Source organism: Rhinopithecus roxellana, chromosome 11 (genome assembly GCF_007565055.1).
Source record: "Rhinopithecus roxellana isolate Shanxi Qingling chromosome 11, ASM756505v1, whole genome shotgun sequence".
NCBI lineage: Eukaryota > Metazoa > Chordata > Mammalia > Primates > Cercopithecidae > Rhinopithecus > Rhinopithecus roxellana.
In genome coordinates, this window is record NC_044559.1 from 73321183 (window position 1) to 73346481 (window position 25299).

Sequence of the window (25299 nt, forward strand, 5' to 3'; positions counted from 1 at the left end):
TCTGGACACAGGACTGTTTAGGAATCCAGACTCAGGAATCATCCTTTTTATTTTTTTTTTCTTTTTCCGTTTTTTACAGAAATGTTTCTGAGTCGTAGGAATCATTCTTATAAGCACAGCCTTCTTCAGGACTTGCTAGATTCTTTCAAGCAAAGTGATGGGGTCTCACTATGTTGCCCAAGCTGGTCTCAAACTCAAGCAATTCTTCTGCCTCAGCCTCCCAAATAGCTGGATTACAGGGTCTCTATTGCCTGGGCTGCAGTGCAGTGGTGCAATCAGGGCTTACTGCAGCCTTGACTTTCCAGGCTCAGGTGATCCTCCCTTCTCAGCCTCCCAAGTAGCTGGAACTACAAATGCATACCACCACGCTCAGCTAATTTTTTTTTTTTTTTTTACAGAGACAGAGTTTTGCCCTGTTGTCCAGGCTGGTCTCAAACTCCTGAGCTCAAGTGATCTGCCTGCCTCAGCCTTCCAAAGTGGTGGGATTCCAGAAGTGCACACCTGGCTTTTGCTAGATTCTTATGCTCTGTCCAAGCAAGTGTGGGAATGTCTCTAAAACAGGCTAGCCAATCAACATATATTGCTGGGCACAGTGGCTCACACCTGTAATCCCAACACTTTGGGAGGCCCAGGCGAGAGGAACACTTGAGGTCAGGAGTTCAAGACCAGCCTGGCCAACATGGTGAAACCCCTGTCTCTACTAAAACTACAAAAATTAGCTGGGTGTGGCCAGGTGCGGTGGCTCACGCCTGTAATCCCAACACTTTGGGGGGCCGAGGCGGGCGGATTGCCTGAGCTCAGGAGTTCACAACCAGCCTAGGCAACACAGTGAAACCCCATCTCTACTAAAATACAAAAAATTAGCCACATATAGTGGTGTGTGCCTGTAGTCCCAGCTACTTGGGAGGCTGAGGCAGGAGAATCACTTGAACCCAGGAGGTGGAGGTTGCAGTTAGCCGAGATCATGCCACTGGACTCCAGCCTGGGCAGAGTGAGACTCCATTTCAAAACAATAACAAAAACAAAACATATTAAACACCACTGATTTTTCCAATAAGTGCCACTTTCACCTGCCATTGTGTTAATTAACAAATTATTAGGCTGGGCACAGTGGCTAATGCCTGTAATCCCAACACTTTGGGAGTCCAAGGTTGGTGGATCACCTAAGGTCAGGAGTTCAAGACCAGCCTGGCCAACGTGGTGAAATCCCCGTCACTACTAAAAATACAAAAAATTAGCTGGGCATGGTGGTGGGCAACTGTAGTCCCACCTACGCAGGAGGCTGAGGCAGGAGAATCGCTTGAACCCAGAAGGTGGAGGTTGCAGTGAGCCAAGATTGAGCCACTGTACTCCAGCCTGGGTGACAGAGCAAGATTCCATCTCAAAAAAAAAAAAAAAAAAAAGCATTCATTTCACCAGTGAAAAAAACCCATTGTAAACATTCATTATGTTACTTAGCAAAGCATCTAGTGTTGAGGAGAGAGAAAGCCAGCTGAAGCCCTCATAGGAGCTGCATCTGGAATGGGGCCTTTCTGATACAACACTCGCTCACCACTTCAGGATGCAAGTCCCCAAATTAAGAAAATGACAATCCCTGGGGTGTCATTTCAACTATCCAACATGTGTACTTTGCTGAAGTATTTTAAAGTAAATTACAGGCATTTAATAGGGGGCAGAAAAAGACTTCCTCATTATTGTTTGTCTCAATGTTTATCGTATTTGTTATTTCAAATATTCATTGCTATATACTTTAAAAAATGAATTTTAAAGTCACTGTCATAACTGAGTCTAAAGGAATGGAAAGTCATTAGCCAAAATGCTCTTTCCCTGTTATGGAAAAACAGTCTTCTTTTGAATTTTATTTTTTCCCTTGCCATATTTTTGAAGGTGATAAAAGACATTTTTTTGTTTTTTGAGACAATCTTGCTCTGTCGCCCAGGCTGGAGCACAGTGATATGAGCCACTGCAACCAGCCCAATAGAAGCAATATTAAAAATAGGATTCTCACTGGGTACAATGGCACATGCCTGTAATCCCAGCACTTTGGGAGGCTGAGCTGGGAGGTTTGCTTGAGGTCAAGAGTTCAAGACCATGCTGGTCAACATAGCAAGACCCCATCTCTACAAAAAATAAAAATAATAAAATTAACCAGGCACAGTGGTGTGTGCCTATAGTCCTAGCTATTCAAAAGACTGAGGCAGGAAAATTGCTTGAGTCCGGGAGTTCAAGGTTGCAGCGAGCTATGATAGCACCACTGCACTCTAGCCTGGGCAACAGAGTGAGACCTTATCTCAAAAAAAGAGATAGGACTCTCAAAATCGTATCTTTACTGGTCATGTAGTCCAGCCTTCCCATTGAATATAAGATTACACCCATACAACACCGCCAGCAGCTTTTTAATCCAACCCAGGGCTGGCATGTTCAGTGGTGCAGGTTTTGCACTGTACATCTGGGTAGGCTTTCCAGGCTTCTGATCTAGTCTGTGCTTGTGTGCTCACAATTTCAGAAAGCAGTCCATTTCTTTTTATGTAGCTCTGTTTCTCTCAATGGGTTTGTATCTTTTATTTATTTGAGACAGAATCTTCCTCTGTCACCAAGGCTGGAGTGCAGTGGCATGATCTCAGCTCACTGCAGCCTCCATCTCCCACCTTCCAGCAATTATCCTGCCTCAGCCTCCCAACTAGCTGGGACTACAGGCATGTGCCACCATGTCTGGCTAATTTTTGTATTTTTAGTAGAGACTGGGGTTTCACCATGTTGGCCAGGCTGGTCTCAAACTCCTGACCTCAGGTGATCCACCCACCTGGGTCTCCCAAAAAGCTGGGATTACAGGCATGAGCCACTGCACCTGGCCTCAACAGGTTTTATTTCTATCTAGCAAAATCTGCCTCCCTGCAACTTAAACCCATACTTCTCATTCTTATTTCCTTAGGTAGACATCATTTCTTCACAGTGGCCTTTCAAATATCAAAACTGTGGGCTCATGGAGTTTCTTTATTAGGCAAAACATTCACAGACCTTTCACCCTTTCCTCTCTCCTAGTGATCCTTTACTGGAGATGAGTTTGTATTAAACTACAGGGTCTGGAATTACATTTAACACGTTCAGTGTAGAGCACAGTAAAACTCCTGCTTCCTAGGAGCTGAGGCCATACTCCTATTAAGATAGCCCTCAAATGATTTAAATCTTCGCTAGTTTCATGCTATTAAGAAAAGCCAGGCTAGGTGCGGTGGCTCACGCCTGTAATCGCAGCACTTTGGGAGGCTGAGGCGGGAGGATCACTTGAGCCCAGGAGTTTGAGACCAGCCTGGGAAACATAGTGAGAACCAGACTTTGTTTATTTATTTTAAAAAAGAAAAGATGGCTGGGCTCAGTGGCTCATGCCTGTAATCCCAGCACATTGGGAGGCCAAGGCAGGTCAATCACCTGAGGCCAGGAGTTCGAGAGCCACCTGGCCAACATGGTGAAACCCCGTCTCTACTAAAAATAGAAAAATTAGCTGGGTGTGGTGGTGCATGCCTGTAATCCCAGCTACTTGGGAGGCTGAGGCAGGAGAATGGCTTGAACCCGGGAGGTGGAGGTTGCAGTGAGCTAAGATCACACCACTGCATTCCAGCCTGGGCAACAGAGTGACAGAGTGAGATTCCATCTCAAAAAAAAAAAAAAAAAAAAAAAAGCCAGTGGGCTCAGTGGCTCACGCCTGTGATCCCAGCACTGGGAGGCTAAGGTGGGCAGATCACCTGAGGTCAGGAGTTTGATATTAGCTTGGCCAACATGGTGAAACCCTGTCTCTACTAAAAACACAAAAATTGGCTGAGCATGGTGGCATGCGCCTGTAATCCCAGCTACTTGGGAGGCTAAGACAGGAGAATTGCTTGAACCTGAGAGGCAGAGGTTGCAGTGAGCTCACATTGCGCCACTACACTCCAGCCTGGGTGACAGAGCGAGACACCGTCTCAAAAAAAAGAAAAGCTAACTGTCCAAACCAGGTCCAAATAAGGCAAACACCAAGCTGTAACCAATCTGGCTGTTTCTATACCTCACTTCTGGTTTTTTTGTATTTTACTTTCCTTTTTCTATTCTTAAATTCTCTCCAACTGTGCAGAGATAACTCTGAATTTGCTGTGATTCTGAGGGCCCAATTTGCAAATTACTTTTTCCTTGATCAATTAAACTTTGTTAAATTTAATAATAATAATTTTTTTAAAAAGCCAAGCTTGTAGTCAGTTAAAAACCCCAGCTTATTTGGGACAGGTTTTTAATCAGTGGACTGAATTATATCCTTGTGACTTTCAGGTGACCATGGTGATTACTTCCGGCTGCTGCTTCCAGGTACCTACACTGTTAGTGCCATAGCACCTGGGTTTGACCCAGAGACAGTGACTGTGACCGTGGGTCCTGCGGAACCAACATTGGTGAGTTAGGCTGAGTGTGATGGTGCACTATAAAGATCACTCATACAGTCTATTTTGGAGGATAGTGTCCCGCTCTGTCACCCAGGCTGGAGTGCAGTGGTACCATCGTGGTTCACTGCAGCCTCGATCTCCCAGGCTGAAGCAGTCCTGCCGTCTCAGCCTCCCAAATAGCTGGGAGTGAGTATAAGCGCACATCACCATGCCCGCCTACTTTTTCTACTTTTTGTAGAAAAAGGATTTCGTCATGTTACCCAAGCTGGTCTTGAACTCCTGGGTCAAGTGATCTGCCTGCCTCAGCCTCCCAAAGTGCTGAGATTATAGGCATGAGCCACCGCCCTTGGCCCTTACAAAATCTTCAGTGATTGTATAGCTCTCATCTTTGCCCAGCTTTCTTTTACGGTTTTTAAAAAAATTAATTGCTCGCACATCCTAATTTTTGTTCTGTCACTCTCCTATTCTATCCTTACTCACTTCCTTTTGGCTTTTCCTCTTCTGTCTCACATAGCATAGTGATTCAAAGCACTGCCTAGTTCTAAATTCAGCTCATTTGCCCACAGACCTTAGACAAATTACCTAATCTCTCTTGTTCTGTTTCTTTCTCAGTAAATTGGTGATGATAGTGCCTCCTTCACAAGAAGCTGAAATGAGAACATGCACATAAAGCCTTTAGTATGCAGGGGCCAAATCAACTCTCAAAAGGCAGATTAATTGGAGAAAAGCCATACCAATTTATTTTTATTTTATTTTATTTATTTATTTATTTTTGAGACGAGGTTTCGCTTTTGTTGCCCAGGCTGGAGTGCAATGGGGGCATGATCTCGGCTCTCCGCAACCTCTGCCTCCCAGGTTCAAGTGATTCTCCTGCCTCAGCCTCCTGAGTAGCAGGGATTACAGGCATGTGCCACCATGCCCAGATAATTTTTGGGGTTTTTTTTTTAGTAGAAACGGGGTTTCTCCATGTTGGTCAGGCTGGTCTCAAACTTCCGACCTCAGGTGATCTGCCCACCTCGGCCTCCCAAAGGGCTGGGATTATAGGCCTGAGCCACCGTGCCTGGCCTGTGGTTTTTTTTTTTTTTTTTTTTTTTTGGAGCATGTTTAATGTGCATACACAGGAGCCTTCAGAACGAAGGCCCAAAGATACAGGGGAAATTGTCCACTTTTATGCATAGGTTCAACAAAGTAGGTACAGCTAGGTATAAATACAATTGGACAAAAAGTATCAGCTAATGCTATGCACTGAGTAAAGAAATCCAGCAAGGCCTGTCTGTCCAGACTCTTCTGGGCTCTCTGACCATGTATTTCTTCCTTCTGGGTGTGGGCCAGTACCCTCTCTGGAAAGAGGGTCTTATGACCTACAGTCAAACAAGGTAGGTCAGATATGTCCTCCTCCTCTTCCTCCTCTTCCTCCTCCTCTTTCTTCTTCTCCTTCTCCTTGACCTACAGTCAAATAAGGTAGGGTCTTATGACCTACAGTCAAACAAGATAGGTCAAATATGTCCTCCTCCTCCTCCTCCTCTTCCTCCTCCTCTTCTTCTTCTTCTTTCATAGAGACAGGGAGTGGCTCTGTCTCTCAGGCTGTGCACTGGCACAATTATGGCTCACTACAGCCTCAAACTCAAGAGATCTTCTGCTTCATCTTCCTAATAGCTGGACTACAGGCACATGCCACCATGCCCAGCTAATTTTTTTTTTTTTTTTTTGAGACCGAGTCTCACTCTGTCACCCAGGCTGGAGTGCAGTGGCTCAACCTCGGCTCACTGCAACCTCTGCCTCCTGGGTTCAAGCGATTCTCCTGCCTCAGCCTCCCGAGTAGCTGGGATTACAGGCATGTGCCACCACGTCCAGCTAATTTTTGTATTTTTAGTAGAGATGGTTTTTCACCTTGTTGGCCAGGCTGATCTTGAACTCCTGACCTCAGGTGATCCACCCTCCTCAGCCTCCCAAAGTGCTGAGATTATAGGCATGAGCCACCGCACCCGGCCTAATTTTTGTTTTTTTTTGTAGAGACGGGGTTCTTTGTGTAGCCCAGGCTAGAGTCCAGTGGTAGTCATGGCTCACTGCAGCCTTGAACTCCTGGGCTCAAGAGATCCTCGCACCTCGGTCTTCCAAAGCACTGGGATTACAGGCATGAGCCAGTGTGCTCCCTCGGCGGAGACTGTGCTCAGCCTAAATCGGTTAATTTCTTTAAGACCAGTTTTTACAGAGAAAGGCAGCGGGCTTGCATTCTTCTGTGCCACTGGTAAGGACTGCCACCAGAGGGCGCTCTATTATACCTTCTGGTGCTCCGTGGGCCCTGATCTTGCTTTCCACTCAAGGCCGCAAAGATCCAGTAGCTGCTCTTCAAGATTCAACTCTCCAGGGCTTTCTTTTACAGATGGGAAGAGAAGCAAAGAACTTCTTTGATTCTACAGCCTGGATCTTTTCAGTTTTAGTTGTACTAAGATCTCAGAGCTAACGGAGCTCAGAGATCGTGGACACTAATCCTCAGATTTCTCAAACGAGGACAAAGTAATGAGGCAGTCCTATTTAACGGCCATCTACAGATCTCATTTCTCAAAAGTCAGCCTTTCCTAGGGCTGCCTCGCTCCTTCTGTACACAACCCTAGAGCTTACTAGACCCTCCCACCGCCTTTCCCTATTAACACAATGCAGTCAAGTCAACCTTATCTTTTACTCTTTATTGAATAAGTACTATGTATGACAAGATATGAGAGCTTTCCAGCATTATCTCATTTAACCTTCACAACAACCCTGTGAGGCAGATGCAAGTATCCCCATTTATGGCTTACAGAAGATAAAAGAAACTTGTGTAATATCACATAACAAGTGGTAGGAGTCAGGATTCGAACCTATATCAGGCTCTCTGGCTCCCTTCTTAGCCAATGTGTTACTGGAACTCATACTAAGTGTACAACCTGTGTTTGTAGTTCCTTATTGTAACACAAGGATCAGGGGAAATAACTATGCTTTAAGTGCTTTGAGAATTCCTCTGGAATTTCCAGATAGTTTCTTCCTCCATCCACTCCCCTAGTCCCATCTCCTAAATAATGTAAATTATTTCCCATTACTGTTGCAGGAAACAGAGAGTAAATCTTTCATTGTAGGCTATTAGCTGATCTGGGGTCCTCTTTCCCTTTTTTCTTGTTATATCCTAAAATTGAATGACTGGTAAGCAGCTACATATATAAGTTTTGCATTACCAGCAAGTCTGTTCAACGCCAAATTCAAACAACTGCACATCCTCTTGAGTAACACACTCAATTTCAAAGAGTTTTGCCCCCTTTTTCGCGTATTCTTTAAATAAATTAACATAATCCATCATTATGTCAAATACACTTAGAGAAGAAAAGATGTCTGTCATTTGGACACAATTTCCAGACAAAATAACAACTAAAAATCCATTTATTGATCACAAAGGAGTCTATCTCCCCTCCCAGTCTAAGGCAGATATCCATCTGTCTGGGAAAGAAAAAAGGAAAAAAAGATTGCCCAGGCGTGGTGGCTCATACCTGTAATCCCAGCACTTCGGGAGGCTGAGGCAGGCGGATCACTTGAGGTCAGGAATTCGAGACCAGCCTGGCCAACATGGCAAAGCCCTGTCTCTACTCAAAATACAAAAATTAGCCACGTGTGGTAGAGCACGCCTGTAATCCCAGCTACTTGGGAGGCTGAGGCAGGAGAATTGCTTGAACCCAGGGGGTGGAGTTTGCAGTGAGCCGAGACTGTGCCACTGCACTCCAGCCTGGGTGACAGAGCAAGACTCTGTCTCAAAAAAAAAAAAAAAGATTGTTTACTACAGGGTTTCCAGCTTTAAAATGTGTCAGTCGGGTGCAGTGACTCACACCTGTAATCTCAGCACTTTGGAAGGCCGAGGCTGGCAGATCACTTGAGCCCAGGAGTTTGAGACCAGCCTGGGCAATATGGTGAAATCCTGTCTCTACAAAACAGGACGAAAGTTAGCCGGGCATGGTGTCATGCACATGTAGTGCCAGCTACTTGGGAGGCTGAGGTGGGAGGATCACTTCAACCCAGGAGATGGAGGCTGCAGTGAGCCATGATTGCGCCATTGCACTCCAGCCTGGATGACAGAGTAAGACCTTATCTCAAAATAAAAATAAAATTAAATAAAATATCTTCCAGGGCCCAGTGTTCCCTTTGCTTTTTCCCAAGGCCTTCCACATGTCACCACTCCTTTCCTTTTCTTCTGTCCTTGCCTCATTTTCTTGTCTCTCTTCTCTCGTTTTTTTCTGTCCTAGATTCCTATGTTACTAAATAGGAACTGATAAATAATACAGTACAGTTGGCTCTGATTCTCTCCTCCCCTCCTGGAGGAACTAGCAGAAAAATTGGCTATGAATTTTTGCGGAAGGGGCAGGAAATAACCCCACAGAGAGGCCTCTCAGTCAGGGGCATGTTTTTTAACTCCCAGCTGGCTTCACGGGCTCAAGCTGTTCCAAGGGCGGGAAAGCCCAGGCCTGCCCCAGGGGAGTGTGGTTAGGACACTGTGCCACTCCCTCTCCTTCCTCTTCAGCCTGGGATAATTCTACGACTCTTCCACACCCAGAATGTCCCACATTTGTCAGTGAAAAGTATCTTTCCATCTGCGTGCCGTGGCCAGAAGAGAAGTTGCAATGTAGTACTTGAAAGGATGCATTAACATACATGGAAATTTCCAGTTTAAGAATCCAAGCAGGGTGTGATGGCATCTGCCTGTAGTCCCAGCTACTCAGGAGGCTGAGAGGCTGAGGCAGGAGGATCTTGAACCCAGGAGTTTGAGTCCAGCCTGGACAACATAACAAGACCCCATCTCTAAAATTAAAAAAAAAAAAAAAAAATGAATAAAAGAGTCCATACCAACACTCTTTATCATCTCTACTATCTATAAAGTCAAACACGTGTGGCAGAAGGTCTAGTTCTGAAGCACGGTGACACTTACCGGCATGCCTGAGCATGGCACCTGTGAGTCACCCAGGCAGCATAAAGGAGATTATTACAGCACTGTCAGTCATGGCTCTTGTCCTAAGTGGCAGTATTGGTGAAATCATGATTTAATGTGTAGATATATTTTTCTTTCTTTTCTTTATTTATTTATTTATTTTTTTTGAGATGGAGTCTCACTCTGTCACCCAAGCTGGAGTGCAGTGGCATGATCTCGGCTCTCTGCAACCTCTGCCTCCCGAGTTCAAGCAATTCTCCTGCCTCAGCCTCTCGAGTAGCCGGAACTATAGGCATGTGCCACCAGCCCAGCTAATTTTTGTATTTTCAGGAGAGGCGGGGTTTCACCAAGCTGGCCAGGCTGGTCTGTAACTTCTGATCTCAAAGTGATCTGCCCACCTCAGTCTCCCAAAGTGCAGGCATTACAGCCACCATGCCCAACCTATTTTTTCTTTCTTTCTTTCTTTCTTTCTTTCTTTCTTTCTTTCTTTTTTTTTTTTTGAGATAGAGTCTCACTGTCACCCAGGCTGGAGTGCAGTGGCAAGATCTCAGCTCACTTCAGCCTCCACCTCCTGGGTTCAAGCAATTCTACCGCCTCAGCCTCCTGAGTAGCTGGGATTGTAGGTGTGCACCACCATGCCTGGCTAATTTCTTTGTATTTTTAGTACAGACAGAGTTTCACCATATTGGCCAGGGTGGTCTTGAACTTCTGACCTCAGGCGATCCACACCGCCTCAGCCTCCCAAATTGCTGGGATTACAGGCATGAGCCACCACACCCAGCCCACTTTTTTCTAATACATATAAAATCAATGTATATTAAGTTCATCCAGTCACACTCTATCTATCACCAGTGATTGCATACCAATTTGGGGGGAACATTAGGCAAGTCTATATGACACCACCAGTGCTTCTCTGGGTCACTGCTATAATAATTCTCCCTAGTACCCAGCCCTCAGAAACCGGAACTATGGCAAAAGATGGTCCAAATGGATCTCCTAGCTTCTGCTCTTTTCCTTCCAGGTTCACTTCCACCTCAAAAGAAGCATCCCTCAAGTAAGCCCTGTGAGGAGAGCTCCCAGCAGAAGGCACGGAGTCAAAGCCAAAGTGCAGCCCCAGGCAGCCAGAAAGAAAGGAATGGAAATGAGGCAGCTCCAGAGAGGCCCTGCCTGAAACCCACAGTGCCAGGCAACCCTTCAGAAACGCTTTGCTCCTGCTCTCAGATCAGATAAAGCATTCTTTCTATTTTATTAACTGGGACATATTTAAATACAAACATATTCAGAACAGTTCAGAATGGTCTCTGTCTGTTCCAGGGGTAAACCATCTCTAGGTCATCATGAAAGGAATTAGGATCTATTGAAAGGTGATGTGGTGGCCGGGCATGGTGGTTCACATCTGTAATCCTAGCACTTTGGGAGGCTGAGGTGGGTGGATCACCTGAGGTCAAGAGTTCAGGACCAGCCTGGCCAGCATGGTGAAACCCCATCTCTACTAAAAATACAAAAAATTAGCTGGATGTGGTGGCATGTGCCGGTAATCCCAGCTACTCAGGAGGCTGAGGCAGGAGAATCACTTGAACCTGGGGGGCGGAGGTTGCAGTGAGCTGAGATTGCGCCACTTCACTCCAGCCTGGGCAAAAGAGTGAAACTCTGTCTCAAAAAAAAAAAGAAAGAAAGAAAAGAAAGCTGATGTGGTAGTACATAAATCTAGGGGTGTTTGGTAAGGTTTTTCCATACTGAGAGTCTGGTTTAGGCTCCATGCCAGTCTACACTGCATCCAGAGACTGGTTCTGGCTGGTTGGCAGCTGCATCTCCAGAATTTAGCACAGAGGTTGCAACAGACTTAGTGCTCAGTGAAGATTTCTGAACCATGACTGAAATGCTGAAGTAAGTGATCCATCATCGATGTTGTTCCCATAGCAAAATTAGGTGACCAGGTTCTCCTGAAATCCCAGAGGATCGTTTCAGCAATAGCCAATAGCATCTTAATGAGAACAGAATTTGACATGCAAATACCCAGTGACATGGCTACCCTTCTTCGTACATGGGCATTTAATAAATATGCATCTTTCAAAACATTTGCTGGATATGGAAATATAATGCAGCTGCCCCGAGGCATGGCTCTGTCCTGGCTCTGTCCCCAGCACGACACAGCACTCTCCTCGTCTTTGAGTTCCCCAGGAAGAACCCGTTTGTACTAAAAGCATTATTGAGCAAAGCAGATGTTACTGAAGATTTGGAAGGGATGTGTAGTCTTTCATCACCTACCTTGCAGCACACAAGTTTACAAACCCTCACTGGGCATGTGGGGGTTCCAGAGTCCCCTGTGGGAAGTGGTTTTTTGCCATCACCTCATTTCAGAGCTCAGCCTCAGTTAGGGCAGGCTCCAGTTTCCTCATCTACCCCCCTCCCCACAGGACCTCTAATTAACACAGCCCTTTTCTTACCACTGAGAAATTGAACTCTACTAAATAATTACAGCCATGTGCCACATAATAATGTTTGGTTAACAATGGACGGCAGTATAATGGTAGTCTCATAAGATTATAATACCATGTTTTTACTGTACCTTTTCTATGTTTAGATATGTTTAGATTTAGATTAGATATGTTTAGATTTAGAATAGGTAACACAGGCCGAGCACGGTGGCTCACACCTGTAATCCCAGCACTTTGGGAGGCCGAGCTGGGTAAATCACCTGAGGTCAGAAGTTCGAGACCAACCTGGCCAACATGGTGAACCCCATCTCTACTAAAAATACAAAAAATTAGCCAGGTATGGTGGCAGATGCCTGTAATCCCAGCTACCTGGGAGGCTGAGGCAGGAGAATCACTTGAACCCGGGAGGTGGAGTTGTAGCGAGCCCAGATCGTACCACTGCACTCCAGCCTGGGTGACAGAGTGAGACTCCATCTCAAAAACAAACAAACAAACAACAACAAAATAAAGAATATGTAACACAATTACCACTGTGTTACAATCGCCTGTAGCATTCAGTATAGTAACATGCTGTCCAGATTTGTAGCCTAGGAGGAATAGGCTCTACCTTTTAGCCTATGTGTGTAGGAAGCTATACCACCTAGGTTTGTATAAGTACACACTATGATGTTTGCACAATGATTAAATCACTCAGGGATACATTTCTCAGAATGCATCTACATTGTTAAGTGACATGACTGTATGGTGGTCCCTTGGTTCCAGGACCCCCTCAGATACCAAAATCCAAGAGTGCTCAAGTTCCTTTTATAAAATGGCATAGTATTTGCATTTAGCCTAGGTATATCCTCCCATATACTTTTAAGTCACCTCTAGATTACTTATAATACCTGATACAATGTAAATGCTATGTAAAGATTTGTTATATTGTATTTACTTTGTACTATTTTTATTGTTGCGTTATTTTATTTTGTTGTTTTTCTGACAGCCTCACTCTGTCACCCAGGCTGGAATGCAATCATGGCTCACTGCAGCTTCAACCTCCCAGACTCAAGCAATCCTCTCACTTCAGCCTCCCAAGTAGCTGGGACCACAGGCACGTGACACCATACCTGGCTAATTTTTAAATTTCTTTGTAGTGATAGGGTCTCAAACTCCTGGGTTCAAGTGATCCTCCCACCTCTGCCTTCTAAAGTGCTGAGATTACAGGCATGAGCCATGGTGCTCAGTCTGTATTATTATTTATTTATTTATTTATTTAAATAGTTTTGACCCAAGGTTGGTTGAATGGGAACCCGCAGATACGGAGAGCTGACTGTATTCCCATACTCATCAGAAAACAATAGGTGCTCTAGCTGTACCCATCAGAAAACAGAGACGCTCTAGCTGTGACAACTCACCCTCCTCTGGAGGCCATTCAGGATTAGGATTAACACATAATTCATTTTTCTGTTACCTGAGCAATCTCTCTGTCTGTGGTCAAAAAGAAAACAGAAGAAAATGTATCTTTTCCCACTTACGGAATTCACTCCTCAGGTTAAAAGGCTAATCCTTTCTTTCCATTTTTTATTTCTTCCTAATTTTAATTCCATGTTCCTTGTGCCTTTCCTGTTGTTATAAAGAGGCAGCTATTTGAGAGGGTTTCCATTTTTCAATTTAGTGAAACTGTATACCTGAGGTTGCCGCATGCGCTTAGTTTTCCGGATTGTCTGAATATCACTTACTTTGTGTTCAGGTTCCTTGGTACAAAGTCACCTGACAGAGCTAATGTTTGTGAAATGTGGTCACAATACTTTCACTGGCATAGCCACAGAATTTTATTCATTCTTCCATGTATTCATGCAGGGAACATATTTTGAGTCCTTGCTCTCAATAAATTCAGAAAATACAAAGGGGAAGAAGATACAGTTCATTATCTCAGTGCAGCCACAGGCTACTTGGGAAGGAAACAGATCATTCTTGTGCCTTGTAATAATTGCTGTGATTCCGTTGACTCTGGGGGTGAGTATAGAAGCCAGTGGGAAGAGCCTTACTCCAGTCTTGGGAAGGTCAGGAAAGGGATCCCAGAGCTAGGAGAGTCTAAGGTGAGATATAATGAGGTCAGATAAAGAGGCATTGGCCAGGTGGAAAGAAATGGGAGAGCAATAGTTAGGCTGAGGAGACAGCACAGCTTGAGGCTCTTGGACGATTTGCAGCTTGTTCAAGGGAGCTGCATGAAATTCAGCATGGTGGCAGCTGAGTGAGATGCCAGAAGTCAAGGCCAGTAGGGTAGGGAGGTACCAAATCATGAAGGACCTTTGAGCCACAGCACAGAGTTTGGACTTTATCCTGAGAAAAACAACTAGCCATTGAAGGGTTCTACTGAGGGGAGTGCAGAATCAGGTTTAGAATGAGGCCCGGCTGCTGCCTGAAGAGCTGGCTGGGGCAGAGGGGAGACTGAGGCTAGAAGGTCAGTGGGGAGACCATTGAAAGCCAGGAGAAAAGGTGGCCTCAGTCCGGGCAGGCAGCAGGGCTGAGGAAACACCAGGAAACTCCAGAGCCCTTGCTGCCAGCTCCCCAGGGCTTCTCTGCTGCTTTTAGACTCCCAGTCTGATTCAGACCCACCCTGCCTGCCACCTGAGGATTTGAAGTACTAAAGGAGATACAAATTTTTAAACCAAGCCCTAAATGCACTCAAGCCAGAGGCGATTATACAGATCAAGTATTATATGGAAAATACAGTGTCTGGCTATGACCACATGAAAATTTCTCACTGCATGCAAAGGACATGAAATCAGGACTCACAGGACGAGAGTGGGCAGGGTTGACTGGACATGAAGGAAGGGCCAGCTTTGGGCTCAGCCCTCTCCTGGCTGGTACCCTTTCTATTTTATAGCTAGAAAGTTATTTTAAAGAGGAAACCCTCTGCACGGAATGCCAGCCTGGATAGGTGGTGTTTCCTAAAGGGGAAGAACCCCCCAATGGAGGGCATAGCTTTTGGACTCTGACAGACGTGGGTTTTAACTCTAGCTCTGTTCCTTATTGGCTGCGTGACCTTGAGCAAATAACTTACCCTCTCTGAGTCATAGTTATTCATCTGAAAAAAAAAAAAGAATATCTGGCCAGGCATGGTGACTCACACCTGCAATCCAAGCACTTTGGGAGGCTGAGGCAGGAGGATTGCAGGAGTTTGAGACCAGCCTGGGGAACATGGCAAAACCCTATCTCTACAAAAAATGCAAAAATGAGCTGGGCGTGGTGATGTGGACCTGTAGTCCCAGTTACTCAGGAGGCTGAGGCAGGAGGATTTGCTTGAGCTGGGGAGGTGGAAGCTGCAGTAAGCTATGATTGCATCACTGTACTCCAGCCTGGGCAACAATGTGAGACCCTATCAAAAAAAGAAAAGAAAAGAAAAGAAGAAAAGATAAAAAAGAAGAGAAAAGAAAAAAATGAAAAGAAAAGAAGAAAAAATCTATCTCACTGTAACGGCCCAATGAGTTTATCTTGCCTGCTGCCTAGACAGAGGCAATTTATCAATATAGGGGAGTTGCAACGGAGAAAGAGTAATTCAGGCAGAGCAGGCTGTGCAGGAGACCTGAGTTTTATTATTATTCAAATCAGTCTCCCTGAGCATTTGGGGATCAGAGTTTTTTGTTCGTTTGTTTTTTTTTTTTGTTTTGAAACAGAGTCTCGCTCTGTCCCCCAGGCTGGAGTGCCGGTGGTGCAGTCTCAGCTCACCGCAACCTCTGCCTCCTGGGTTCAAGCGAGTCTCCTGCCTCAGCCTCTCTAGTAGTTGGGATTACAGGTGCACGCCACCATGCCCAGCTAATTTTTGTATTTTTAGTAGAGATGGGGTTTCACCATGTTGGCCAGGCTGGTCTCGAACTCCTGACCTCAAGTGATCTGCCCACCTCGGCCTCCCAGAGTGCTGGGATTACAGGTGTGAGCCACTGTGCCCAGCTTGGGGATCAGAATTGTCAAAGATAATTTGGTGAGTAGGGTCTTGGGAAGTGGGGAGTGCTGATTGGTCGGGTTGGAAATGGAATCGTAGGGGATTGAAATGAGGTTTTTTTAATGTCTTCTGTTCCTGGATGTGATGGCAGAACTGGTTGGGCCAAATTACCAGTCTGGGTGATATCTGCTGATCCATTGAGTGCAGGGTCTGCAAAATATCTCAGACACTGATATTAGGTTTTACAATAGTGATTTTATCCCCAGGAGCAATTTGGGGAGGTTCAGTCTGTTGGAGCCAGAGGCTGCATGACCCCTAAACTGTAATTTCTAATCTCGTAGCCAGTTTGTTAGTCCTGCAAAGGCAGACGGGTCCCAATGCAAGAAGGGGGTCTTGGCCGGGCGCGGTGGCTCAAGCCTGTAATCCCAGCACTTTGGGAGGCCGAGACGGGCGGATCACGAGGTCAGGAGATCGAGACCATCCTGGCTAACACGGTGAAACCCCGTCTCTACTAAAAATACAAAAACTAGCCGGGCGAGGTGGCGGGCGCCTGTAGTCCCAGCTACTCGGGAGGCTGAGGCAGGAGAATGGCGTAAACCCGGGAGGCGGAGCTTGCAGTGAGCTGAGATCCGGCCACTGCACTCCAGCCTGGGCGACAGAGCGAGACTCCGCCTCAAAAAAAAAAAAAAAAAAAGAAGAAGGGGGTCTTTTTAGGAAAGGTCTATTACCAATTTTGTTACAGAGTCAAACCATGAACTGAATTCCTTCCTCAAGTTAGTTCAGCCTACACCCAGGAACGACCAAGGATAGCTTAAAGGTTAGAAGCAAGATGGAGTCAGTGAGGTCTGATTTCTTTCACTGTCATAATTTCTTCAGTTATAATTTTGCAAATGTGGTTTCATCATTCTGAGTTTGTGGGGATTAAAGGTGCTGCCCTTATAAATGAGTCAGGAGTGGGGAGACCAACACTCGCCTCACACTTCCTCAGAGGGTTATCACTTATCTGCCAGCGACATCAAGGACTTAGGGGTGCAAAGAGGAGCTTGGAAGTGAGGCATTCTCCTGAGAGGCTGAACCAAGCCCACCCGGTCCTTTCTCTCTCTCTCTCTTTTAAAACAAAAACAAAAACAAAAAAAAGCTTCAAGCGAGGTGTGGTTGCACGTGCCTATAATCTCAGCTACTCAGGAGGCTGAGGCAGGAGAATCACCTGAACCCGGGAGACAGAGGTTGCAGTGAACCAAGATCGCACCACTGCACTCCAGCCTGGGCGACAGAGCAAGACTCCATCTCAAAAAACAACAAAAAACCAAACACTTCATACACAGAAATTCAACCTTTATTAGTTCCTTATTCTTCCTGGCACTTTTCCTTCTAAGGTGAGGATTTCATGACACAGTAATTCCCACCCCCCTCACTTGAAGAGATAGGAGAACTGGCAATTTTCAGACAGCATGATACCTGATGACTTCTGGACCTGGTGCTGGTTCCCACAGAGGTTTCTGCTGGTGGGTTTCCGCTCCAGTAAGTTGTGACTGCCCTGTCTTTGTATCTTTATATCCCAACACTCAGATTATAAGGAAACGTATTACACATATGAACTGAGTGCACAATCTCCAATATTACTTTCACATTTTTTCTCCTTCTGACCTCTTTCACTATTTTTCTTGTTTTATCTAGTGGTAATAGTTTTGCGTATCTATTTTTTAAATTAGAAACTGGTATGCAGAATTCTCATGTCTTTCAATGCCCCTTGCACTTGTATAATTCCCCTTCCACGTATGCGGGTGGAATCTGTAAATATGAGATACCATGTGTAAACCAGGAGTATGTCAGACAAGTCTCAACCAATTTAGAAAGTTTATCTTGTCACAGTTAAGGACGTGACCATGACAGCCTCAGGAGATCCTGACAACATTTGCCCAAGGTGGTCAGGACACAGCTTGGTTTTATACTTTTCAGGGAGACATGAGACATGAATCAATATGTGTAAGATATACATTGGTTTGGTCCGGAAAGGTAGGACAACTCAAAGTGGGGAGGGATCTTCCAAGTAATAGGTAGATAAAAGACAAATAGTTGCATTCTTTTGAGTTTCTGATTAGCCTTTCGTGAATACACAAGGCACAAGTGAATACAAAACAAAATTTCAAAAATGGTAATGTCTCAACACAATGGAATCAAGTTTTTTCTGTTAAAGATCCAGGAAATGAATTCACAGTGTGATATTGTGATCGATTAAAAGAAAAACCTTAGATAGGTCAAGTGTAATGGCTCACACCTGTAATTCCAGTGCTTTGGGAGGCTGAGTCAGGATAAATTCCCGAGTTCAAGACCAACCTGGGCAACATAGACCTCGTCTCAATTAAAAAAAGGTTTCTTAATTAAGAAAAACCTCGGCCAGGTACAGTGGCTCACGCCTGTAATCCCAGCACTCTGGGAGGCTGAGGCGGGCATATCACGAGGTCAGGAGTTCAAGACCAGCCTGGCCAACATGGTGAAATTCTGTCTCTACTAAAAATACAAAAATTAGCCAGGTGTGGTGCCTCATGCCTGTTATCCCAGCTACTAGGGAAGCTGAGGCACGAGAATTGCTTGAACCTGGGAGGCAGAGGCTGCAGTGAGCCGAGATCGCACCACTGCGCACTCCAGCCTGGGCCGTAGAACGAGAATGCGTCTCAAAGAAAAAGAAAAGAAAAAGAAAAACCTACATTTTCTGTTATTTCAAAAAAAAAAAAAAAAACCAAAACAAACAAAAAAACACCTTAGACAGATTAAATTTAACAATTTTTAATTGAGCAAAGAATGATTTATGAACCAGGTAACACCCAAACCAGAATAAGTTCAGGGAGACTCTGGCGCTGTTGTGTGGTCTAAATTTTATGGACAGAAAAAGGAAAGTGATGTACATAAAACAGAAGTGATGTACAGAAGCAGCTGGATTGGATATAGTTTGATGTTTGCCTTATTTGAACACAGTTTGAACAGTTGGCCACCTTTGATTGGTCAAAACTCAAAGATTGCTACAATAGTAAGGTTACAGCCTGTTTACACATTTTGGTTACAGTTCACTATATACAAAAAAACCTTTAGGCTGAACTTAAAATACGTAAGAAGGCAGCTTTAAGCTTTCATATTGAATTCTGAAAGGAAACAAAAACAAAAGGTTCTCTTAACCTATGATGTGGGTTAAGAGAAGTCCCATGTCCTGTTTCTGACTGATTATGGAGCAACAAAGGTACTCAAATTTCTTGCCCATGTTGCCTCCTTATCTTCCACGTATCAAGGGATAAGTTTGTCCATGTACAAATAAAAGTATACCCTATGAGTGCACACAAGAGACCTCTTTTTCAGTTCTATTGTTCATAGAGGAATAAGCAAGGAAAAAACTGAGCGATAAGAGTCTCATGATACCAGAGGAATCTTGATCTGTGATCCTGGGAAATAGCCGTCTACATCTAGGATGCTGTCTGCTTACAGGGAGAAACTTCCCTGGGTAGCTTTCTTGCTTTCTTTTCTTTTCTTTTTTTGGAAACAGTATTGTTTGCTCTGTCGCTCAGGCTGGTGTGCAGTGACACAATCCCAGCTCACTGCAGCCTCAAACCCCCAGGCTGCAGCAATCTTCCCATCTCAGCCTCCCAAGTAGCTAGAACTACAGGTGTGTACCATTGTGCCTGGCTAATTTTTGTATTTTTTGTAGAGATAGGGTTTCACCATGTTGACCAGAGTGGTCTTGAACTCCTGAGATCAAGGTATTAGCCTGCCTCAGCCTCCCAAAGTTCTGGGATTACAGGAGCGTGCCACTACGCCTGGCTAACTTTTTTAAGTTTTTTTTTTTTTTTGAAACGGAGTCTCACTTTGTCGCTCAGGCTGGAGTGCAGTAGCGTGATCTCAGCTCACTGCAAGCTCCTCCTCCCAGGTTCACGCCATTCTCCTGCCTCAGCCTCCCAAGCAGATGGGACTACAGGTGCCCGCCACCTCGCCCGGCCAATTTTTTGTATTTTTAGTAGAGACAGGGTTTCACTGTGTTAGCCAGGATTGTCTGATCTCCTGACCTCATGATCTGCCTGCCACGGCCTCCCAAAGTGCTGAGATTACAGGTGTGAGCCACCGCGCCTGGCCTTTTAAAGTTTTTGTAGAGACAGAGTCCTACTATGTTGCTCAGCTGGTCTTGAACTCCTGGGCTCAAGCAATCCTCCCAGCCTCTCAAAGTGCTGGGATTATAGGCATGAGCCAGTATGCCCAGCCAGATTTACATTAAGGTCCCCAAAGGGGGACAGTTCTAAGAATCTGGAGGGACCCTTCTGAGTTGTGAGATTAGGAACCTAAAGTTTAAGGTTTAGAAGTTTTGCTGCAATGTGGGTGACAAGGGCAGTCTTTCTCTAATGTTCTCAGGAGAACCCATCTTTTAGTCCCAGGTTGTGAAGAGTTTGATCAGTGAGTGGACCATGAAAAGCTTTCTTAACCTGGTGAAAACACACTTTTGGCATAATGCATTAAAGTTTTTTTTTGTTTGTTTGTGGTTTTTTGTTTGTTTGTTTGTTTTCCAGATGGAGTCTTGCTCTGTCGCCCAGGCCGGAGTGCAATGGCGCGATCTTGGCTCACCGCAACCTCCACCTCCCAGGTTCAATCGATTCTCCTGCCTCAGCCTCCCGAGTAGCTGAGATTACTGGTGCCTGCCACCACTCCCGGCTAATTTTTTGTATTTTTAGTAGAGACAGGGTTTCACCATGTTGGCCAGGCTGGTCTCGATCTCCTGACCTCATGATCTGCCCGCCTCGGCCTCTTAAAGTGCTGGGTTTACAGGGATGAGCCACTGCGCCCGGCCTGACCAAGGAAATCTTAATCTTTGACCTTAATATGTGTGTATCTATTTTTTGAGACAGTTTCTCACTCTGTCACTCAGGCTGGAGTGCAGTGGTGCTATCTCAGCTCACTGCAGCCTCGACCTCCTCGGCTCAGGTAATCCTCCCACCTCAGCCTCCCAAGTAGCTGGAACCAGAGACACGCACCACCACACATGCCCAGCTAATTTATTTTTGTATTTTTTTAATAGAGTCGGGATTCTCTCTATGTTGCCCAGGCTGGTCTTCAACTCCTAGGCTCAAGCAATTTGCCCATCTCCCAAAGTGCTGGCTTTCTAACGTGCTGGGATTATAGATGTGAGTCACTGTGCCCAGCCAATTTTTTTTTTTTTTAGACAGGATCTCACTCTCTGTCACCCAGGCTGGAGTGCAGTGGTGTTATCTCGACTCACTGCAACCTCTGCCTCCCCGGTTCAAGTGATTGTCCTGCCTCAGGCTCCTGAGTAGCTGGGATTACAGGTGTGCACCACCTTGCCTGGCTAATTTTTTTTTCTTTTTGAGATGGAGTCTTGCTCTGTTGCCCAGGCTGGAGTGCAATGGTGTGATCTCGGCTCACTGCAACCTCCACCTCCTGGGGTCAAGTGATTCTCCTGCCTCAGCCTCCCAAGTAGCTGGGACTACAAGCACATACTACCAGCCTGGCTAATTTTTTTGTAATTTTAGTAGAGATAAGGGTTTCACCATGTTGGCTAGGCTGGTCTTGAACTCCTGACCTCTGGTGATCTTCCTGCCTTGGCCTCCCAAAGTGCTGGGATTGCAGGCATGTGCCACTGCACCTGGCCTTTTTTTTCTTTTTGATACAGAGCATTGCTCTGTCATTCAGGCTGGAGCACAATGACATGATGTCAGTTCACTGCAACCTTTGCCTCCCAGGTTCAAGCACTTCTCCCTCAGCTACCTGAATAGCTGGGATTACAGCCACATGCCACCAGGCCCAGCTAATTTTTTGTATTTTTAGAAGAGACAGGGTTTCTCCATGTTGCCGAGGCTGTTCTCAAACTCCTGAGCTCAAGCATGAGCCACCATGCCCTGCCTGGTCAAGTATTTTAAACACTGAAAAGAATTTTGGGCTGGGTGCAGTGGTTCATGCCTGTAATCCCAGCACTTTGGGAGGCCAAGGTGGGTGGATCCCTTGAGCTCAGGAGTTGAAGTCCAGCCTGGGCAACATGGCGAAACCTCGTCTCTACCAAAACTCTAAAAATCAGCTGGGTGTGGTGGTGGACGTCATCTCAACAACTTGGGAGGGTGAGGCATGAGAATCACTTTACCTGGGAGGCGGATGTTGCAGTGAGCCGAGATCACACCATTGCACTCCAGCCTGGGCTATAGAGCAAGACTCTGTCTCAAAAAAAAAAAGAGAGAATTTTGAAACTGTGACACAGGTACCCTCCCCAATGTCTTTCCTAGTTGTCCTGGGTCTCATGTAGCCATGTGGCACCCAGAAGGACTATGAAGGGCAGGGTCTGAGTCCTGAATTTATATACCAGGTGTAGAGCTCCAGACAGAAGACAGAGCGTGAAGATGATACCTGAAGGATCAAAGCCCTCCTAGAATAGGTAGGAGGCAAAGCTGGGGCAGGGAAAAGGGACCATAATTGAGTTTGACTCTGCCTTGCAGCTGGTGGTCTAGGCACTGGGAACATGTCCCCAGGCCCTCCTTTGTAATCACTACACAGGTTCTTCTTGCCTGCTACACAGACAAAATCAACTTATTGAGACCACCGCATTGCAGTAGAGAAAAAGTTTAACTGATGCAAGTCTGGCCCATTTGACTGGAGTTATCAGTCAAATCAGTCTCCTTGAAGGTTTGGAGGTTAGGGGATTTTATGGACAATTTGGTGGGCAGGGGGCTAGGGAATGGGTGCTGATGATTGGCTGGAGATGAACTCATAGGTGTGTGGAGAATTGTCCTCTTGCTCTGAGTCTGCTTCTGGGTGGGGCCACAGGATCAGCTGAGTCATGAGTCATGAGTCTGAGTGGGGTCAGTCTGAAAGGTATCTAAAGAAAACCAACCTTAGGTTCTACAATAGTGATGTTTTCTATAGGAGCAATTGGGGAAGTTCCAAATCTTGTGCCTTCTGGCCACGTGACTCCTGAGCAGTAAGGGATTATTGAAATTACACCTACAAACCTGGGAAACAATGTGAGACCCTGGTGATATGGTTTGGATACGTGTCCCCATCAAATCTCAGTTTGAAATGTAATCCACAATTTTGGAGGCAGGGCCTGGTGGGAGATGTTTGGGTTAGGGAGGCAGATTCCTCATGCCTTGCTGGAGTCCTTATGATAATGAGTGAGTTATCATGTGATCTGCTCCTTGCTCTCTCTTGCTCCTGCTTTCATCATTAAGTGAAATCCCTGAAGCCTCCTCAGAAGCTGAGTAGAGGCCAGTACCATGCTTCCTGTACAGCCTGCAGAACCATAAGCCAATTAAACCTATTTTCTTTATAAATTACCTAGTCTTTGGCTTTTCTCTATAGCAATGCAAGAGCAGCCTAACACACCTGGCTCTACAAAAATAAATAAATAAATAAATAAATAAATAAATAAACAAACAAACAAATAAGTAGGGCATGGTGGTATGCACTTATAGTCCCAACTACTTGAGAGGCTAAGGTGGGAGGATCAGTTAAGCCCAGGTGTTCAAGATTAAAGTGAGCTATGATTGCACCACCGCACTCCAGCCTGAGCATCAGAGCAAGACTCTGTCTCTAAAGCAAAACAAAACAAAAGAAACTATACCTATGTCTTAGCAGAATTCAAGCCCCTCCCATGGTACTATTCTTGTGCCCTTTTCATTAGTTTTAAAAAGGTAGGTTTCAGTCTCTGAGCAAGGAGTGGGTAAGTTTTAGGGAGGGACTATTACCATCCTTTCTTTAAACTGTAAACTAAATTCCCGCCAAAGTTAGTTTGGCCTATGCACAGAAATGACCAAGGACAGCTTGGAGAACAGAAGGAAGATAGAGTCAAGTGTGCCAGATTTATCTTACTGTCATTTTTTTTTTTGAGATGGAGTCTCACTCTGTCACCCAGGCTAGAGTGCAGTGGCATGATCTTGGCCCACTGCAACCTCTGCCTCCTGGGTTCAAGCAATTCCCCTGCCTCAGCCTCCTGAATAAGTGGGACCACAGGCATGTGCCACCATATCTGGCTAATTTTTGTATTTTCATTAAAGACTAGGTTTCACCATGTTGGCCAGGCTGGTCTCAAGCTCCTGGCCTCAAGTGATCCACTTGCCTTGGCCTCCCAGAGTGTTGGGATTACAGGTATGAGCCACCACTCCTGGTCTCTTACTGTCATATTTTGCAAAGGCAGTTTTACCATGAGCACTCATCCAGACCCCAGAATCCAGAGGCTCAAAACCAAAATAATAAGCTCATAGTTAAATCAAACAAGTATCAAAAATATTAAGAAGCAGCATTAGTATGACTTTAAAACATGTAGCAGAGAGAGCTTACATCTGTCTGAGCAGTAAATCCAGGCAAAAATATCGTGATTAACTTTCCAACCTGACTCTGGCATAACATTACGAGACAAAGAAGGTCAAAATATTTTACCCTAAAATACATTTCTGTCTGACCAGTAAATCCAGGCAAAAATATCCTAAAGAGATGAACTAAATCTGAATAGGAAACATTTGTCATCTGTTGCCTCTAAGGGTAGTCACTATAAGACTTCAAAAGAACTTTGGTCTCCACAATCTTTATCTTAACCTGAACATTCCCTCTCTATCAATCCCAGGTCTTTAGACAAACTCAACCAATTGTCAACCAGAAAATGTTTAAATTCACCTATAGCCTGGCAGCCCCACCCTGGTTTGAGTTGTTCCACCTTTCTGAACCAAGCCAATGTATTTCTTAAATGTATTTGATTGATGTCTCATGCCTCTCTAAAATGTATAATACCAAGCTGTGCCCGACCACCCTGGGCAAATGTTCTCAGGACCTCCTCCTGGCTAAACTCCACTCTTAAGCCTGGAACCTCTGCCCTAAGTGAAAATAACTGACCCTATTTTTCCACCCAAATGATTGCCTTTTTGGCCCACCCCACCCCCTATCCTGTGTCCATAAAAACCAGACCAGTTGGCAGAAAAAAGAAAGAGCAACATGAGCAGCCAATGCAAGTGGTCCAGAACGCAAGCTGCTGAGCCTCAGGATACAAACAGCTGAGCAGCAAGCAGAGAAGCAAGCAACTGGGCATCGGAGACTACAAATAGAAGTAGCTAACTTCAGATGGTGTGGCTTCAGGGAAAGATCACCTTCTTCCTGCACCATCCCCTTTCCAGCTTCCCATGCCGCTGAGAGTCACTCTTCAAACAGTTCGTGTGATCTGATTCTTCTGGACACTGAAAAAGAACTTGGGTGTCAAAAAGGCAGGTGCAGGAGCCTGTCACCCTGATCCTTCACTGAGCTGTTAACACTTAGCCATCCAAGGACTGCAGGCTAAGTGAAATGAACCACTCCAATTCCTGCCGGCCCACGAAGAGGGTGAGGGTCAAGGGAAGTATTCCATCTCAGGCCTGATAGTAACTAAGCCAAAGGATGAGCAGATTTAATTCTGCTTGTTCTTTTCCTTCTTTCTTCTTTCTTCTTCCCTCTTTGATCTTTCTTCTTTCTTCTTCTCAGAATCTTGCTCTGTTGCTTGGCTGGACTGCAGTGATAAGATCATGGCTCACTGCAGTCTTGACCTCCTGGGCTCAAGCAATCTTCCCACCTCGGCCT

At 45.3% G+C, this 25299-nt stretch overlaps 1 protein-coding gene across 3 annotated transcripts in view; it reads left to right on the forward strand.

Annotated features, from left to right (window-relative positions):
* CPN1 (carboxypeptidase N subunit 1) overlaps positions 1 to 10638 on the forward strand; it is a 52623-nt gene extending 41985 nt beyond the window's left edge. For 2 of the 3 annotated variants that reach the window (XM_030940011.1, XM_030940010.1), the window contains 2 exons: positions 4297 to 4415; positions 10373 to 10638. In XM_030940011.1, the coding sequence (XP_030795871.1) occupies positions 4297 to 4415; positions 10373 to 10522 (269 nt within the window). In that variant the 3' untranslated portion in view covers positions 10523 to 10638. Of the gene's footprint in view, positions 1 to 4296; positions 4416 to 10372 lie in introns of those variants that run through there. The other variant, XR_004059917.1, reaches the window with a different exon arrangement.
* The last annotated feature ends 14661 nt before the right edge of the window (positions 10639 to 25299 follow it).